The 20,566-nt window shown below is 25.0% G+C and overlaps 1 protein-coding gene across 1 annotated transcript in view; it reads right to left on the bottom strand.

Moving 5' to 3' along the window:
- Positions 1–975: 975 nt before the first annotated feature.
- The window catches only part of LOC145838867 (calcium-activated chloride channel regulator 1-like), a 23,185-nt gene continuing 3,594 nt past the window's right edge, over positions 976–20,566 (bottom strand). Inside the window, exons 3-22 of the mRNA XM_082946488.1 lie at positions 7,135–7,234; positions 6,786–6,923; positions 6,479–6,629; positions 6,156–6,267; positions 5,763–5,949; positions 5,334–5,579; positions 4,902–5,147; positions 4,523–4,624; positions 4,204–4,380; positions 3,534–3,788; positions 3,157–3,318; positions 2,961–3,063; positions 2,795–2,874; positions 2,545–2,632; positions 2,366–2,483; positions 2,067–2,209; positions 1,753–1,939; positions 1,498–1,601; positions 1,172–1,263; positions 976–1,089 (exon numbers count right to left, since the gene is read on the bottom strand). Coding sequence (XP_082802614.1) covers positions 976–1,089; positions 1,172–1,263; positions 1,498–1,601; positions 1,753–1,939; positions 2,067–2,209; positions 2,366–2,483; positions 2,545–2,632; positions 2,795–2,874; positions 2,961–3,063; positions 3,157–3,318; positions 3,534–3,788; positions 4,204–4,380; positions 4,523–4,624; positions 4,902–5,147; positions 5,334–5,579; positions 5,763–5,949; positions 6,156–6,267; positions 6,479–6,629; positions 6,786–6,923; positions 7,135–7,234 — 2,905 coding nt within the window. The remainder of the gene's footprint in view (positions 1,090–1,171; positions 1,264–1,497; positions 1,602–1,752; positions 1,940–2,066; positions 2,210–2,365; positions 2,484–2,544; positions 2,633–2,794; positions 2,875–2,960; positions 3,064–3,156; positions 3,319–3,533; positions 3,789–4,203; positions 4,381–4,522; positions 4,625–4,901; positions 5,148–5,333; positions 5,580–5,762; positions 5,950–6,155; positions 6,268–6,478; positions 6,630–6,785; positions 6,924–7,134; positions 7,235–20,566) is intronic.

The raw sequence follows: 20,566 nt of genomic DNA, 5'->3' as shown, positions 1-20,566 counted from the left end.
CAAACAAACTTTGCGGTAGTAGGCCAAAGCATAAAAGGTCGTTCTTTCTAACATTTAGAAAGAAAAATAATCTTTTTATATTATCGACAAGTATGTAGATACAATAATTTTACGATAAGTACCGTTCACTCACATAGTTTGATAATTTGAGCTAGTTTGTATACTAATTTTGAATTTAATACTGTAAGTTATTTCAATAAGTGACACATCGTTATTAAAAGTAATAATAATATAAGACAGTTTTTTAGGTAATCTTGGTCGAAACTTAAAACAAAGCGTAGAATAAGGGGCAATAAAAATGTTAGAATTTACTTATACAAAGGATTTTACAATTGCTTCCTAACATCGTGATTTCTAGCAAAGTTTACTTTTTATTTAATGAACTCTTGATTGAAAAAAAGAAAAGATGTGGTAGTTTTTGAAAATCTGTTAATGGCTAAATAAAGTTTTCTAGAGGTTATCTGAAAGCAAACACAATCACTTTGTTTATAAATTAGTTTTATGTGAAAAGTAGTTAAAATAGTTTCCATTTTTCTATTTTCTTTGCTTTGCGAATCATTCTGACACTTTAAATTTTAATAAACAAAGTTTTTTCTTTGATTATGAAATAAAGAAATTAATACAGACTAAACTTTTTTAGTCTGTAACTTAAACTAAAGAGAAAGAAAGTAAAACACATTCAAGCATTACTAAACAGTATGACTCAGTAAGTAAAATATATATTTTTATTATTTCAAGTTTAACTATTTAAAATAGAAAACATAGTTTATTATGGTCTATAATACAAACTAATTTTTGTACATTTAAATTATTCAAGACTGATTTTTTATTAAAAAATAATTTATTGTGATTACACAGTTACCAAATCAAAAATTAAAGGTTATAATAAACACAAAAAATTGAGAATTAAAGGTTCTGAATTTATAAAACTTAGTTTATTCTAGACAAAAACTCCATCTTAAGAATTTCATTTATTTATATACGTTCGGCTGTTTCATTCGACAGTTTTGATTTCGCTACGTCTATCACAAAAGCCGGTGGTAGGTTCAAATAAATTTCCGGTAGAGCACAAAATTGCAAATACATATCCTGTTATTTTTTTGATGTAAAAAGCTAGTTATGTAAAATTTAAATTGAAATAGATTTTTTCGTATATTTTGTATAAACTAACCGCGAGAAAGTTAGTAAATAATGCAATGTTCTTCATCAAAAACCTTTCATCTTCGATATCATTTACAGAGTTTGTTGTATTTTCTAAATTTTCTAAAACGTATAGCAATGACAACCAATATAGTTTTTGTAACTTAAGTACGCTACATAGTTACATAAAAAACTATAATTTAGACCAATGCAATTCAATGATGTAATTTTTTGTAACACGACTAAAAGATAAGCATTTTTTAAACAAACATTTAACAAAACTTCATAAAAAAAAAACCTTAACAGCGATGTATACGACCAGTATTTAAGTATACAATATAACATTACAAAACTAACCATATATTATTTTTGGAGAAACCAAAAACAAATCTAAAACTGCAACATTTGAAATATCAGCCTCGTTACCACTGTCATCAATTGTTCTTAACGCAAAACCTATTCTGTTTAATTGTGTTAATTGATATAGTTTTACAAAATTCAGTTTAAAAAAACATATAAAAGTACCTAATATACTACATCTTTTGATTTTAATAAACAAATAATCACTGTTACATAAGTTCTACATTCTTCTTAAATAAAAAAAAATCTTACTTTGTAACATTTTCAGATGTTGGTAGATCATTGAGAGTTATAGTGAAATTTTCAATGTTCCCTGCTTGAGTAGTATCATTTAAGTCTCCGTAAAGTACGTTTAAAGATAATATTTCTTTTTCATATGTAAAATTGTTGATAAGTGAGCTAGTGTCGTTGTAGGAGTAACGAATTTCATATCTGGATGCTGTCCGTATATTTGATAAAATAAGTTGTCAGAACTTTAAGTTGAAAATGTAAGTTGAATTTCTAAATAAGGAACAACTAAAAAATTAAATAAATCTCTGTAGTGTCTTCCTAAAAGTTTTTTTTACCTTGTCCTACATCAAAGTCGTCACCAGGTGCGGTAAATTGCAAACTAATTCCTTTTGTAACGTCATCAACATCAACTTGGTTAGCTGTCAGATCAATAACTTTACTTGGTGGAAAATAGTCTGAAGCATCTGTTACTTCAGGCCTGAAATTAAGTTCTAATAATTTTTCAAGAAATCTTATAAAACTTTTAAGTAACAGAGTGCCCTTAATTTTTTTTTAAACTTTTTTAGAACATAAAGTATTTTAGTGATTTTTTATACAATTAAAAAGTTTATTAGTGTGTAAACAAAAGTATTACCCAGAATACTCAAATCCCCCAATAGATTCTGTTCTTTCAAAATCATCAAGCTCTTCAGCATCAACATTTGCAAAGTTTTGATTGTTTGGCTCCAAGTTAGGATTCAACACTAGTGTGCCTATAACAAAGTTTATTTACGTACAAAATTTAAAAAAAAACATTAAAGTAAGACGACATACCGTCATCTGCAACAACTCCATGCTTGTAAGCAGCCGATATTCCAGTTGTTCTATTGGATACTAAACCTCCTTTCCCACTTACTTTTATCTTTGATTTTTTTACATAAATTGTAGTTTTTCTTTGCGAAATGTTTTAAAAATTTATATCAAAAATCGTTTTAATTTGTGAAGGGGTTTGTATACAAAAACACTTTATTTTTCTAATTTAATCAAGCTAAAAAACATAAGCCATTAACGTTAGCAAACATACTTTCATTGAGTATCTTCCAGTAGTTATGTAATTAAAGAAGTATCTTGAATAGATACCATCGTTCTTTCTAGTATCGGGTGCTGCAAAATTTTTAAGAAGGCTTTTAAAATCATTACCATAAAATAAGATAAATCATATTCAAAACATTAAAAATAAATTTATTTACTTGCTCCTCCGTCAAATAGTCTTACTTCAGTTTGAGAGCCATTAGGAAAAGAAATTATGGCATTTACAATTGCATTTACAACTGGCTTAAATCCTTGAGTTACCTAAGTTTTTTTTTAGTTTTTGATCATACATCTAGCTGTCATAAATCAAAAAGTTTAATGAAGGTGAACAAAACTTTAAAATAAAGTAAATACCTGAGCATACAAAATAATTGGTTCTGCACTGTCCCTGCTTGAGCTCGATATGCTTGACTTAACAGAAATAGGATCGACACTTGAACTCGATGCCATTGAAGATACACTTACCGTAACAGTTGTTCTTGAGCGAGGATTCAACAAATAATTCCAAGTTCCCACCTATTAATAAAAGTGGTTTGTCTGCAAAAACAGTTATAAAACTATTTCGTAAAGTGTTTATAAGTATGAACTTTTAGTATTTTAATAATATTACATAAATTTTACAAATACACAGTACTTGGAAAAAAAATTATTAATATTTATTTTTCTTAGTTTTAGTTAAAAATATTTTTTTCTTAGTTTTAGTTAAAAATAGTTTTTTTAAATAACATTACTTCTGCAACTCCTGGTATTTTAAACGTGATTGACTTGAAAGTCTCATCAACAATTCCGAGTACAAGTGAATTGCAACCAGCTGGAGGACGGTTGTTAGAGCAAAAACGATTTCCAGAAGGATCTATAAGACTGATGTACGGGGGGTAAGAGCCCGAATAAGAGAAAGTGAAAACTGTGTTATTCCCGATTGTTGAATCAATAAAAACATTTCCAGTGTAAGTTCCCGAATTTAGTGAGATGCTCTCACTCTTTACCTTAGATTAAGTGTACGAAAATTAAAGAAATAATTTAATAAAAACTTTTATTTTGTTCTAAACCTTAAAACAGTGTTATTATTTTTATTATATTTTTAGAGTAAAAACACCTAGCATAATTTTACTCGTAATGTAAAAAACATCAAATGAGTTACAACTATTTTATGAAAAAATATAACAGACGAAAAAGTAACTAACAGTTAGTTAGTAAAACTAAGCTAAAGCAATTAAAAAAAAATTAAACCAGAAAAAAAAACTATTTTTTTACTCGTTTCAAGCAATACAGTTTTTTACTGCAATGATTTTTTTTGTTTTTGCAACCATTTCAACATTAATTAAGTTTAATAAATCTGCTGTAGTCAAAATTAATAAAAAAAAATTTTTTTTCACATATTTTAATGAGAACAAATCATACTTGGAAATTTTTTTCTTCATTTCTTCCTGAGTTATCTTGAGAGATTCTTTCAAAAAAACTGTTTAGACCTTCCAAGGAATTAGCATAAGTCCACTGACCCCGAGTTTCGTCACTTAAGTTTATCAGAAACTCGTTTCCTTCGTTTACTCCGAAAAATATTGTGTGAAAAACTATTCCCTATCAAATAGTTTTAATTTTCTTCAAAAATAAGTTACTTCAATTTATTTTATAAATAAGTGTACCATAAGTAAATTAATAAGTTTAGTACAAAAGTTTTGTAAGTGATTTAATTAATAAATTTAATTAGAAACCAACTTACCTTATCCATAACAGACTTTTCAGTTATGTTGCTCCAACTTCCTATTCCATCTGTCAGGCAAATTATTTGTGATCCATTTGGATATGCTGAGTTTTCTATCATCTGTTAAAAACAGTCCAAAAATTTTTGAAAGTTTTTTCGTAATTATCAAAAATATACTAAGTAATGAAACGTTTTCATTATTATAATAATGGATGTAAGCTTAGTTAATTTTATCTGAAGGTATTGCTAAACTAGATAAATTTAAACATACTTCCTATATATACCAAAAAAAATATTTTGTTATTGAAATTTTCAATACCTTATCTGTTTAACTGGATCGAAGAAAATAAAATTATAAAAAAGCCAAAGTTAATTTGTAAATTTTTAATTAAGTTACCTCAATAGCTTTATCAACACCCGCATATATTGTAGTACCACCACCAGCATCTGAGTCAACTGGAAGCAATGAAGACAAATTGTAACGATCAATTTCACTTGATAACTGGTAGAGGTCGCTGTTAACGCGTGCATACGAATCAAAGTCAACAATTCCTACATAAGAATCCGTTGAAGCGTAAGTTTTTATAAAAGTGTCTGCTGCTTGGATTGCATTTGTCATTTTTGTTTCATCTCGGTTAAGATTCTTTGAATTAGTATAATGAATAAGAATTAAACTAAAATATGTACAATAATATGCTTTAAAAGGCACTTTTAAATTGGTTGATGTCATTATTTAAAAAAATTTGCTTGAATTTTAAGTAGTTTTAGAGACGTTTTTAAATATTCAAAAAAGTACTTACATTAATACAAGCACTTTGTACAAACTTACATAACTTGACATGCTTCCTGAGGTGTCGATCACAAAAACAAATTGATTTGACTGTTTTTGTTGCACCACTTTAAAAGTTGGTTGTAAATTTTGAACTGCAGTTGGTTTTAAACCATTGAAATCATCGGAAGACAAAATCACGTCCCAAACACTACGTTGGCTGCAAAGTCTGTTGTGCTCGTTTGGAGCGTCTCTGTTGCACATATTTGCTGGGTCGGACTTATCATCGTGACAAAAGTGAATCACCTTTTATCAATATGTTTTCATGTAAGACTTCTAACAGGTAGTCGCTTGTATAAAAAAGTTTTTAACATATAATACTATATTTCTTTAAAAGTAACTGTTAATGACCCAGATTACTAGTTATAATCTAAATGCTAAATAGAAAAGAAGTTAAAAAACTGCATTTTATCATTTGAAAAGTCTTACATTATCTAAATATTGCATGGACATCATTGAAGTAGTAACGTTAGTCTGGTTTTCGTTTGGAATAAACTGACATTCTCCTTCATAAGGAAGTCCTGTTTGAAGATCAATTTCGCAGTCGCTCGATACAACTGTACCGTTTTCATCCTTGCTTAGGTGAACTAGTTTTCCTTGTAAACCAACTGGAGATCTGATTTAAAAGAGTTTATGTTGATAATAATTATAGATATATAAAGTTTACAGCGATTCTTCGTAAAAAAAACTATTTTAAATGTTCTACCTAATTGTAAGGTACACTAAATACAAACACATATCCAAAAACTTTATACAGTATACTAGATGTTCGTTGAAGCTCAAGAAAACCGTTAAATAAGTTAACAAGTGTTTTCTTTTAACCTGTTTGCCTCAATTTTTCCGTCTTTGTAGTAGAAATCCGGGTAACCGTTTCCTCCAGTTTCGTCAAAAACTCCCCATCTCAAGTGCGCCCACTCGTGGACCATCACCTTTCCTGTTGTATTAGTGCAATTTATTATTTTGTTTCAGTACAAGGTAGCTTTTAATCGAGTGGAATGAATTTGAAACAGCTGAAGCAAAACTCATAATTTTGTAAAAAATTACGAAAATCTTTTTATTAAAAAAGTTCAAACATTTTCATATTAATTTTAGTTTTATCATACCATAATAAAATTTTAATTAACACTTAATTGATAGAAAATTACCTTTTGGACCCCAGCTTTCAACGTAAGAGTCATTGACAACGTAATCAGGGGAGAGGTGAATGTATTCGCCATGACCACCGCACAAACCAAAATGAAAGGTGTATGGCTCGTTCCCATGCCCTGGGTGAGCATCCGCAACAAGAACATCTGCCTGTTATAGAACGTATATTTTAACACTATATATTTTTTGTTCAGTATCTTTTTTAATAAATGTTCTGTTTTTCAACTTAAAATTTTTTATTTCAAACGCCTTTCTTTTTTCTTTTGTTTTTCTTTTTAACCAGCATTTTAATGAAAATTAACAAACTTTTTCATACGATGCTTTTCCCGATTTTTGATAAGTACCTGCAGTCCAAGTGTTAGGAACCAGAATAGTGATATCCCTGAAATAAGCGCGTTCTTTTGTTGCTATGTACAACGATTCGGATGCTTCGGTCCAAATTTTCTAAAAAATGTTCAGTTTTTTGATGTTGCATTTACTTTTTTTGGATGTGATTTATTTGAAAACAAGACTTTAATGTGAGCCCTTGACAAAGTATTTTATATAAAAGTCATTTAAATTATAGAAGTTACCTTAGTCTTTAAGAACTGTTCATTAAAAAAAATATACATAGTACGCATACATAAAAAAACTAAGCAGTTGGAAAAATAATAACTTTCAAAGATTTGATTATATTTGCATCTTCTTTAACACTTGGGTTAATGGCAACTACAACACCTTCATATCCATTAGAAACAAGCTTTATGTTGTCGTAGCTACATGATGCTAGTTTTATACTAGATATTACTAACAATAGAAAATATATTGTAAAGTTCATGTTTAAAAAATCCCTTGAACTTAGAGTATGTTGTTTTGCAGTTCAAAAGTTAATTAAACGTGGAACTGATTTTGTTCGTTTTATATTGAATTTTTTAAGAGGAACCAAGTTTATATTGTTTTTAATAGAAAAGGTGCAACTGAGATATACAAAGAAAACTTTGTTGAAACAAAATTTTATGAAAAGAATTTACACAAAAATATGTTTTTGTTTTATTTGCATTAGGAGTGTTAAGACTTAGTCATTCTGTTACTGCTTACTTGCTAAACTATATAGAATCAACGTAAGGAGTGCCATTAATAACAATAAGACTTTACAAACAGTATTGCAGTTAACTTTTATAGATTTCTTAAACATTTTGTTAGCAAAAATTAAAAAACCAAATAACTTTTAAACTTTGTTTATATGAAAAGTTTTTTGGTGCATAGAAACATTAAAAGAATGGATTTATAATTTTTTTTTAAGTACTTGTATATCGAGCTGATTTCGTACAACTATCGATCACAATTTTTTAAACATAATAAATAATAACCTTATAAACTACTACACTAAACTTGTGACAGATTATAAAACTTCAAAACGATTACAAATTTAAGTTTTTGTAAATTTTTCTATTACTTTTTTATTTAATAAGGTAATTAGTTATATAGTTGCGTTTAATTAATGTTTCTTTTTGAGTAAAATAGTCTTTTTCTTTCGTTATTTTAAAACTGTTACAAGTTTAAATAAATTTAAAACCTTTTTATGCTTACTAATTTCATAAGTCTTTGTTTTAATATTTCAAAACTTGTGTTCGTTTTTACTTTGAAAAGCTGTGGTTAGACTAAATAAATCGAAAACTGTTGCAAAAAATTTTGTTAATGCTTTTCAAATGTAAATTCGATAAATTCTAGTTTAGGTATAAATGGGATAAAATAAACAAAGTTTTAAAGCTTAAAAAATTTGTTGACAAACTGCAAAACTCTAACAAAGCATGCAAAACATAAATTTTAAATCGTATTTAGATCGAATTTAATTTACATTTCAACTTTATTTGCTAGTTTACTTTTTAAAAGTACTTAAAAAAATTTGAATAAAAGTTAAATACTTGTGAATTACGTCAGTTTTTGCTGTTTATTTTTGTAATTATTTTTTTTTAATATACTCAGAACACAGTAAAATAAAATAATCTAAAATTAACCAACTAACATAATAAAACTTTTATAGTTGTTTAACTCAATTTTTTTCTTGATACGTGATGATATCTAGAAAATAAAAAAAAAAGCATAAATTAAATAGTTAAATAATCACTAAATACTTTTTATCATCTACCAATTTCTTAGAAAAACTGTTAACAATATTTTTAAAGTTACACTAGTTTAAAACCTTCTGTTGTGTTATACGTTTTAAGTTTATTTTTGTTAAAAAAACTTTTTACACATATTTTAAATCGATAACAATCACTCTACTTTTACTTAGTTTTTTCGTTTTATTTTTTTTACCAATGGCTTTTTTAGTCATGTATTGTTTTAGAAATAGGAACTTAAAGTTGTTTAAGTTTACAGCTGATTTTAAATACTTTTATCATTGTTATAAATATGTTTGATTAAAATATACTTTCAGACTTTATAACTTTAGTATAATTTATTTCTTATAAATTTCAAAAATATTTTTAAAGTAAAGAATTACATTTAGAAATTAAATTAAAACTCTAAAATTAACTTTTAACCTCATTTGCAATTAAATGTTTATTGTAATTGATTAACAAATAGTGCACCAAGTTTCAAATTCTGAATTTTAAGTTGAAATAGGTCAAATTTTAATAATTCGTAATGGTTTTGAGCTATCTCTTTCAGAACTTGTTACTTCAAAAATTTTTTTTTCCATTATGATAGATATTAGCTAGACCTTTTGGATAATTTTTAAAATGTTTTGACCCATCATAACTGTTAACAATTTTAAGTTTTTTTTTAAGGTACAGCTCTTGTAAATACTGATTATGAAGGTTTTAATTGACATAAAACTTTTAAAAATAAGAACGAATATGTTTTTTTAAGTTGTTGAATTGTTGAATTTTTGAATTTTATTATTAATAAACTGTAAATTTATTTTACTGATATAAAAAAAATATAACAGTTACTGTTTAAAAACTTTAGTTTTTAAAGTAACAAAAGCTAATACAAGTTTGAGTGATTTATTTTCTCTAATTTATCAATAAAACGGTACTGATATGTTCATTTTCATATCGAGATGTTTGAAAATTTACGTAGTATACAAACGAGTTGTCTTTAAAAATTATGTACTATTATTTTTTTGTTATAAAATATAGAATGAAAATTATATGTTTGAATTGTTTGTTTGTTTGTTTGAAATTAATAAAGTTAAATGCAAAAACTTATTTAAAAAAAAACAGGAATATTTATGTATTTATTGCAAGAATAAATTTTACCAGCTAACTTTAAGTGTAATTTTTAAAGTATAGATAAATTGTATAACTATTTGACAATACTTTTGAAAGAAACTACTTTTCAACCAAGATTTATGTATAACGTGTAAAAACTCCTTAGCTTAACTGCGTAGTAAGTTATACGTTGATTTACATCGTGACTTAAAAGACCAATGTTCGTATTTAAACCTAGGGAAATTTTACTAAAAATACAATTAAATAAAAAATATAAACAGGCAGTATTGGGATGATATTTTTTTAAATTTAAGTAAAATTTTAGCTACCTTATTTTCAAGACTAATTTTTATTGATTAAGTTATTAAGTTTAGATTACAGTGATCCAGTATCTGTTATAGCAATTTGTACTAAAGTAATCAGTTTATTAGTTGGAATTAAAGCATTTTAGTGTAAGCTTATATCTTAGCCCGTGTCTGTATTATCAAACAGACTTCTATCTACAATTAAACGATATTTTTTTTGTTTGTAAAGTTGTGACTGTGTAAAGTGTTTTGCGTTTTTTGTTTTTAGGGTTATGTTTTTCTAACGATTAATTTCATTATAGTTAAAATTGTTTTAGTAAATAAGATGTGTGTAGTTCAATTACTAAGAAGATCATGTTATTCACCAGATCCTTTTCCAAGTTTATATGTGTCAATTTCGTTTTCTTATTTTGTAAACTTAAAATAGTTTTATCAATTAAGTAATTAGTAAAACTAACATAGCTTAAGTTTTAAACATGGATAGTTCTTTTGAATATGAACAATTTTATAAGTATAACCTATTTAAGTTAAAAAATATTGCATTGTTAAGCTGAGTATTTATATAATATCAACTGCAAGTTTTTAACGTTTTTACGTTGCTTGAGGTCTTATTAAATAATTTTTTTTTGTTTCAAACTATAAAATCTAGATGTAAAATCTTATGTTATAGTTTATTTAACGATTTTAAGAACAGATGAATGTTAACAAAAAGTACATGCACGGAGAAATCATTTAAGTGAATAATATCATTTGTTTTAAAAAATCTGTATAATTAAAAAAACATATTTGTTTATGTAAATTTTTGTGACAAGTAAAAGATTATAAAATTTCGGTTTTATAGTTATTTATTTTTTATAGTAGCTTATTGAATACAACAAAGAAATCGATGGCAAAATCATAGTAAAATGACTTAATGTAAAAAATCTTTTTAGGTCATAATTTAAACTAAGTTTAGAAAAATTCCAAAAATTTTCTTCAAAAATTGTGCATTGTGAATAAATAGATTAATATAAAAAAAATAAAAATTGGAAAAAGGCTAGAGTAACTAAAACCTAGAAGTTTTAATAAAAGTGCATATGATATACATAAATCACATTAAAAAACAATAATACTTCATTCTTTAGTGTATTGATTACAAACTATGACGACATTAAAAGTCCATAAAAATGTAGGGATGAAAAACTCATGAAATAATTCCTAAGTTCATTGAATAATTCAGTCATATGTTTTTATATAATTTTCTTTGAATGATATTTGTCATTAAACATAACGTTGTCTTTATTATTATTAGATTGTTACAATACAATGTTTATAGTTACTCCGATGGCTTACAAATTAAGTGCTTTAACATAGATTTGAAGTTCTGATAGATTTTAAAACAATAACAACAATTAAAACTTACGAATTCCTTAGACTTATAGAAATTAACATTAATAAAATTTCAACGATAGCAAAAAATTCACAGACTAAACTTAGAAAGTTTTAGATAAAGTTAAATCAACGTGAACATGTGTAATTGTGTTTGTAACGGTTGAAACTAAAAACTTAAAAACCGTGTTTTTATTAATACATGTTTATGTTTTAAATTTAGTTTTTTGTTCAGCATTTTAGATATTTTTCAATATCATGGATCTTTTCATAAGATTAAAGGCATCTTTTATCTAATTAAGTTCAGCTTGATATTAAAACCGTATATTTAGCACAAAACATTACAGAGTTTAAAATAAACTTATCAAATTCATTAAAAGAAAATAAAATATCTTTTTTACTCTTTTAGCAGGTAATTGAACAATTGAGGCTTTAAGTTAATAACTTTATAATGAACAGTTTCCTTAAGATATGAAATAAAAAAGAAACATATAAAGCACTTTAAGTACTAATTCTACGTGTTAATATTATTTTTTGATCAACTTGAAAAAAATAATGTGGATTTTTTTTCTACCTTACTTGAGGTATGTAAACTTTTAATAATAAAAACTTTTACTAGCTTTATGTAACTTTTATATTAGCAGTTTTACATCAGTAGTAGTGCACAAAAAAAATATTTAAAATCATCTAGAGCAGCGTTTCTCAAAGTGGAAAAGCAGCAAAAGGGCCAGGGGAGTTTGAGCAGTAAAGGGGCCACAGGTGGGCCTTGAGGCCACTTTTGAAGAATGTTTGGAAAACCCTGATCTAGAGCTTACTCTTTTTTTCCATTGGTACTTTTCTAGTTGAACATTCATTAGATTTTTATTTTTTTATCTAAAATTTATTTTAATGTTTCTAAACAAAAAAAATTGTAAGGTTTTGTTTAAACAAACTACATTTAATTTGTTTATAATTTTACTACTTACTTTTTTTAAATGATTAGCAATTTATTTGATAACAAAATAAAAGCTCTTAACACTAAGAAAACTTAATGATAAACATACATACATGAAAACTTTAGATATTAAAAGAAGAAAAAAAGAAGTTCCGTTTAATGGCTATAAAGTTTTTAAAACTTACTAAAGTATGATTTGATATAGTAATTATAGTTTTTTCAATTTTTTTTTTTGGAATTTAGTTTGTCATGTATTAATTTGTTTTTATTTGCTAAACTTTTTTAGCAAACAATAAAGCTAGTATTTATTACAAATCTGGCCTATTTAACTTCATAGACCAGTAAAAAATGTTAAAACCTCTGTAAAATGTGTACATTTAAGCTGTTGCATAAATAAATATAAGTTAGTAAGTTTTTTGTTAAGATCAATTTTGATATACTATTTAATTAAAAACGGTTTAAAATTACGACTCATAAGACTTGTAGACTACTGAAACTAACTCAAGCTATTGACTTTTTTATTTTCTTTTTATAGTCTTTATAAATTCTAATGTTTATATTACTAGTTTTCTATGCAAAAGTCTAACCTTTTAAAAATTTTCAATAAACTAAATACGATTTTTATAAGTTTAAATGCTAGTTTTCACCAATCTTAGTGAGAAAAATTACTATAAAAGTAGTTACTCAGTATACTAAAAGCTGTAAACTTTTATAGTTTTATTTTTACAAAATAGTTAAATGATTAACGACTAATCAAATTATAGAAATAAAAAACAAACAGTTAAATGGTCAAAGATTTAAAACCAACTAGTCTCTTTGTTTTTAAGTTTAATTAAATAGTTAAAATTATTTAAATTCATGATGAAAAACAATTTACTTTAAAACTTCTATCAAATATTTTAAATAACTAAAATAAATAAAGTATGCTTTCGTACTTTTTAACTAATCAAATATTTGTGTTTAAAATTTTATTCTAGTAAAACTTAAAGGATTTTAGTAAACTAGTTGCTAGTACAATATATGTATATATATATATATTTTGAAAGTAAAGTTGAAACGTCACAATGTGTTTTATTGTGTGATTCTTTAAAAATCTTACTTTGTTCTTTATTTCGTTCTGAGGAGATGCATAAAGCATCGAAACTAAGTAAACGATTTAAAAATTAGTTGTTTTTTTATATTATAAATAAATAAATATATATATATATATATATATATATGATATATGATAAAAATTAACAAAAAATTGTATAAAAGTAGTTGTTTTTAGTTTATTTCCCTACATAAGTAGATATTCATGTACGTTTTAAGTACTGAAAGAGTAAGTAAATCTATGAACAACTCAAGTTTTAAGACTCGAATATTTCAAGGCAATTTTCCTTTTTATACTAAGTTATAAGAAAAAAAAAGAAATTAGAAATGTTGTTAAGAACTAATTGTTTTTAGTAGGTACACATACACCCTAAGTATAAAATGGAACTAATCTGTTATATTTTTACTAGTGCTGAAACTTAACACCACATAAAACATTTTTTATATACTCAGAACAGTTGATTTTTCAAAAGAAAAAAATATGTTTTTTTGTGGTTTTAATTCTTAAAAATTTAAGATTATAAATATTTTCAAATAAATTCTAGTGCATTTATTTTCAAAACAGTCAATTAGTATAGTATATTCTATATTTGTAGTCTATAGCTAATGATGCAGTCGTCCTTTAATAATTTATTAAATGGCTTTTTGTTAACATTTTAAAAGCTTTTTAGAACCATTGTTATAGACCAGAGTTTCCCAAAAAGTAGCACACTTGGGGGCCATGAGCATAAAAGGGGCCACAGGCTGGTCATGAGGTCATAATTTGAAACTTACACTAGATATTATGGAGTTGATGATAAAAGCAATAAAAAAAGCTCTTATGCGTTTTTTTGGTAGTTTTTGGAGTAGTTTTGTTTGAAGGGGCCATAGCTTTTTTTATTTCTTTAAAGGGTGCCTTTTGATTTTTTTTTGAGAAATCCTGGTATAGACATTGCAGCTATAATGTTTTAAAAATTATGAAACATTAAATTAGCATAGTGCTTCTAAAAATAACTTTCTTTAAATTTAACGGTTATAAATGTTATTTTGAAAATAAATGAGATCGCCATGCGAATAGACTTGATAAATTTAAGAAAAACAAAGCTTTTAAAACTCTAGACTTATAGATGCTTTTTTTATAATGACTCTCTAAAAATGACAATCTACAGATAAACTGACATCAATCGTTTGCCAAGTTGTATTATTATGTATAAATAAAAAGTACTGTAACTATTTTTTATAAATTACTTGCTTAAATTGTACATACCAAAATGTTAATTTGTTCAATAAAAGAAAATTTTAGAGGATCTTGTTTTCTCTTAGATTTTCTGACGTAATTTACTACCGACTTTTATTTTGAGGTTATTTCACTGTAATGAAGCATAGTGTTTTTTGTCAAAATTAAAAAGAAAAGGTTTCAAATTTATTTTTATATCAAAAAGATTATTATTTACTTTGTTATGAACATAGTCGTGAAATTTATTATGACAAAAAATTAGTCAAACAAGTACAGTGCTTATTCATTTATCTGGAAATGTTGGGCAAGATTTTTCTGAAAACATGTACGGAATAGCTTTTTTCCGGATAAGTACGAAAATTATTGTTTTTATAAAATAATATAACTGCTGTATATTGTGTAATGCAAAATAAAATAAAAAGCTCAATCCGTTATTTCTGCTTAAAACTTTTTAAACTTTTCTTTACTTTCTTGTCGTACAAAGTTAAACTGGAAGTTTTTTAAGTTGTAAAAACAATGTACCAAATTCTTTTATAATGAAGCATAGGCAGGTCATTTTTGATGTCTTGTGGATCTCTAAAATCTGGGATGTTTAGTATGTCAAACTTATATAACTTATGATTAAAAATAAAAAAAAATTGTCATGCACCTCATCTTAAACAAAAAATGTTTAAATTAACAACTTTAATAGTATAGTTTGAATAAAAAATTGAACATAGAACAACTGTTAAACATTAATTTTCTATAAAGACTTAAGGTTAAATCAACTATCAAAAAAACTTAAAAAGTTGAAATAAAAAACATTTTATTATACTTTAAATAACATTGTTTAATAACTTTTTTTAACTGACTTACTTTACATACAAATGTTTTTGATAACTAAATTAGTTTTGAACAAAGTTTGAATGTAAGCTTTAGTTGTATCATTACGTCATTATAATTAAATAAATTTCAGAAAAGATGATGAAAGCTTAAATAAATGTTTGTATTTAATATTGAATTTTTTGAATTTTCTTCTCGACTAAAATTGTCCGGATAAGTAAGCGTCCGAATAAGTAAAGTCTGGGTAAGTGAAGTCTGGATAAGTGAAGTCTAGATAAGTGAATAAGCACTGTACTTGTATTAGAGACTTTATAAAATTTTAAAAGTCTGATTTTTACGTATACATAATTTTTGATCGGCAACTCTTTTTGATGGCGGGCCAGATTTACCAGAAAAGATATTTTGCGGTCTAAAATTGTTAAAAAATATCTTAGCGGTGGCATAAAAGCTTGTATTAAAAGTTTTATGAAAATAGTTCTTTTAGAGAACGATTTAAATGAAATAAATATTTATTTAAACAGTAATGTAAACTTAAAATAAAATTAAGAGCACATTTGAAAGTTTTTGTTTAGAGAAAATTTTATTTTATTTGATTTGTACATGAATTCTAAAAGCATAAAATACATCACGAACGAGTAATTTCCGTTTGCCGTCAAGAAAATTTGTTTAATCATTAAAAAATACCAGGACTAAAATCACTAAGTTTTCTTATGGTAGCATTTTAACACTTGTTAATCAAAGTACCACTAAAACTTAAAGCTAGAAAAAGTTTTTTTAGCTTTAATATCTAGAAAAAAAATCTTGGATACCCTTTTAGTAAAAGAATAATTAAGTTGTTAATAATGTATAATATAATAAGCTATACGATGGGACATTTTTTTCACATGTTTTCGAGTTGTGCCGATAATTAATAGACCTCAGGATAATTCCTGCTAGATATTTTTGTTGGCTACTGATGACAATGATGTAGCATGTACTTAGCTTAAAGCAATTTTTAGACTACAGTAACCTCTCACATCTTTACGCACTCGTGACGTTACGCACTCTCGTTTAGTTACGCATTTTAGAATTCTAAAAAAATTAAAAATTAAAAGTTTCAATTTTTTTATAATGCGCAAATTAGGTTTATTGTATATTTTTAAGCGAAATTAGTGTTTTTGCATTTTTAGTTTGTGCTTTCCATAAGGAGCCTTCTGAACTCTATTGCTTTGACTTTTATAGCTTAGGTGTTTTAACACTCCTCCTTTTATACCTTTAAAAAAAAAATTCAATTCCTCAAATTCTTATGGCATGAAATTTCATTCCTACTCACAATATCCATTAGTATATCTTTGATACAATGCAAGACAAGTTTATTCTTATGAGGGAAAAGGACAATTTAAAAAAAGTTGTAGTAACATAAACCATTTTTATTAAACATTTTTCTTATATTTTATAGATTTTTTGTTCAAAAGAAGAAATCCAATACAGCACCAAACGCATAATTTTGTAAAAGGCTATAGAAACAGATTTTAATATAGACACCACACCATTTCTAAATTGTAAGCAAATGCTTAATTATAAATTTAACTTGCTAAGTAGAATAGAATATAAACGTTAAGTATCAGATAAGTCAAATTTATATAAAGATAAAATCTACTTATTATAAATATTAATAAATTTGATTAGTAAAATTATTTTATATCAATTTTAATCCTTTTTTTAATATATGTATAGTTTCATCTTTTGTTTTCATATTCATAAATAAAGTAAACAAATTTTTGCTGCTAACAAAAAGTTGGAAAGTCCCCAGTCTGCTTTTAACTAGAAGCAATATCAAAAAACAGCTATTATAGTAAGTATATTTGGTACCTCTCGTATCTTTACGCCCTTTTTCTGTGGACAATATGTGCGTAAATAAGCGAGAGGTTACTGTACTACTAAAATTTAATTTAATAAGCAATTTTTCAATATGTGTACATTTACAAAGTCTTTGATGTAATTGCTTTAAACATGTTAAATTTTTAAACTACTATTTAACAACTTATAAAATAAAATTATAAATATCTTATATATTTTTGTATTTATTTAACTCTTAAAAAGAAGTTATTGTTGTAAACAATTTTAGTGTATTTATTTTGCTGTTTGCATACGTGGTTTATCCTGTTATACGTTAATCTATATAGGTATATGTATACTATTAAAAAAATTAAAATTAGCTAATAGTCTTACATTACTGTACTAAGAAAAAATATTACAACTTCAATATCATTTACCTTTTTTTTCTATATAAGTTGTTCTGAGTAAAATATTATTTTTTGTTTTGTTTCTGTTTTTCTGTGTGTTGTTTTTCATCTTATCCACTTTATATTTGTAAAATTACAAACTCTTAATGCTAAATAACACATTTCTTTCAATTTGTTTTATAGCACAAAATAGTTTAAGCAAAAATGTTAAGATCGGTGACCAAAAGGAATTTCTAAATATTAGGTCATTTGGTCAAAATATTAGAGCGCTAATTTTTTATCATGTTTAATAAACTATACTGAAGTATAAGTAAAAGTTCATTGTTTAAAAAAAAAATTTAAACGTCTTTACAGTAATGTCTTTAAGTTATTAACTGTTAAAATTAAATTTTCAATTTTTACTTGACTGTAAAAGTGAGAATTTAGAAATTAAAACTTTAATTGTGTCAAAATTTTTTATTGATAATTTTCTAAAAGTTTTACTTTATGCACAAAACAATTTAAAAATAAAGATATAATTAGTAAGTTTATACTATTTTTAGTTGTTTTTAAATATGAAAAATAAATGGTATAACAACACATTAATATTTAGTTAGTTTTATAACTTTATTTTAATTGTTATGCTCTCTTTTAGAAAAGAAGAAAAACCTGTGTTATCCCATTTAAAAAAACCCTAGAGCAGCCGCTAGTGTGAAATATAGCACAAGTTTAAATGAATTTTAACCGCAGGAAAGATTTATTCTAAAAGCATCAATTCACAAAGTTTGCTTTTTGTATTGACAATACCCTATTGACAACAAAACTAAAAGAGTAATAAAAAGAGCACAAAAACATAATGAAGCATTTTGTAAAGACATTTTTATAATCATTAACGAGATTTTTCAAGATACTCTATCATAGTAAATACAGTTTTGTTCAAAACTGTTTACTTTTAACATATAGTACTTTTTATATAATAACAACTAAAACACAAAAAAAAAAGTTAAATAAAAAAATCGTAAGTTGAATCGTTTGAGTTAGTTTTTTTATTTTTTTGTTCCAGTTGTCTAAACTAGGTAAACGCATAACCATTGTAATCTAAACTAGTTAATTATAATTTCTTAAAAAGTTGTTGAACAAAACAACGATTAAAACTTTGATTTACTCAAAAACTTGAGTTTTGTAATTAGCTACTAAATTATGCCTTAATAGTATATACTTTCCATTTAAACTTTTTGCAAAGCTTTTTACTTGGTGTTAACTTTTCTTTTTTTCTCTTAAATTTTAACTTAGAAGTGTCTATATAGATTACTCGCACATAAAAATTTGTTACAAGTCAAGAGCGGTTATGAGATTTTTTAAGTTTGGTAACACAGACTTCACTTTTTTTGTAAATTTTTTTTAATTACTTTTTATAAAATAAAGTAAGTGTTTACTCTTACAGCATTTGTTTATTATAACATAAAAACTGTAAACCAACTATTACAGAACTATTACGAATTATTAGAATTATTAGTCCTGGATATGACACTAAAAGGTATCAAAGTGGTGTACGACTCGATAACCAAAAGGTTTTTCTTGCACCAGGTCCTAGGACAAAATATTTTGAGCGCTCTTTTTTTGTCGTTCAATAAACAATGTATAGTTATATTTACTTAGATATAATTTTTTTTTTGTAAAGTAAATAGTTTTTAATAAAAAAAAAGATAATAAGTTTTGAATAAGCTCCTATTTCTTATTCCTATAGTTCAATTTTTTCAATAAAGGTCAATACAGTTTTTAACATGTTAGTAATGAATGTTTTAATATTAATTTAATTAAAAGTATGTTCGAAAAAAAATCGTAATTAACTCATTAGTTAATATTTGTTTTGTTATACAGTTTTTCGATGAAGTATTAAAAATATGGTATAGTTTATAACTAAAGTGGTCTTGTTTAAAAAGTAAAATATTGTTTCCTTAAATTTTTTATTTTAAGTTTCTATTTCATAAAAATTCAAACAAAATTTTTGAATGAAAAATAGAATACAATTTAGTCTTTAATTACCCCTTTTATTGTTTTTTTTTATTAAACATTCAAAACTCTAAAACTATGCAATGAAGTCAGCTCAAGGATTAAAAAGGTACAAACGGTAAACTTGTACTAATTGCTGTTTATAATTTACTAAAATTTTATGCAACTGAAGTTATATAATATTAATAAATAAAAAAATTCTAAAAACTAACTTAAATAAATAAGTTTTCTTTTTTAAACAACAGTGTACTCTTTAAATTTTTACGTTAGTATATTTTTTCACAGCTTCGATTATAGTAGATAATTTACAAAAACATTTTCAAATGAAAACATAACTAAAATAACTTGTTTCCAAATCAATAGGTCTACTAAAAGTACAAAATGTTTCATTTGTCCAGTTTTTAAATGAAAATTTGTATGATTTTTATTTCTCAAAAAGTACTTTAAAAATGTCTTAGTAGAAGTTTAGTTTTTGAAAACAGAAACTTGCTTTGAACATTTAAATAAAGATAGTTATTATTTTCGAAACAAAACCTTTCTATGTTTTAAGTAAATGAAATAACACTAGTATAAGTATACTATTGTGAATAGCAGTTTATTAAAACATTATATTAGTCGAGTGATAATCTATATTTAAGTTTTGTCTTAGATATATAATATTTTTAAGATCTTACGCAAAGTAAGTTTTTTTTTGCTGGGTAATGTAATTATGTGAAAAATATTTGCAAAAAAATATTGTTTTTAGATCGATCGGAAAAAAAATTAGTTACAAATATTTTTTACGTTAAATCTTTTAAGCTATTTTAAATTTACAATTAATTATAATTTTTTTATCAAAATTAGTTATAGATTTATTTTTGGAATTAAGGTTATATTTTTTAATTTTTTTCTCGCATTATAGCTTCAAAAACTCTAAGAAACTTATATGGTTTCAAA

This window comes from Thalia democratica, chromosome 6 (assembly GCF_965202585.1).
Source record: "Thalia democratica chromosome 6, ktThaDemo2.hap1.1, whole genome shotgun sequence".
Taxonomy (NCBI): Eukaryota; Metazoa; Chordata; class Thaliacea; order Salpida; family Salpidae; genus Thalia; species Thalia democratica.
Note: the sequence above shows the minus strand (reverse complement) of the source record. Positions and strands in the feature narration are given on the sequence as shown.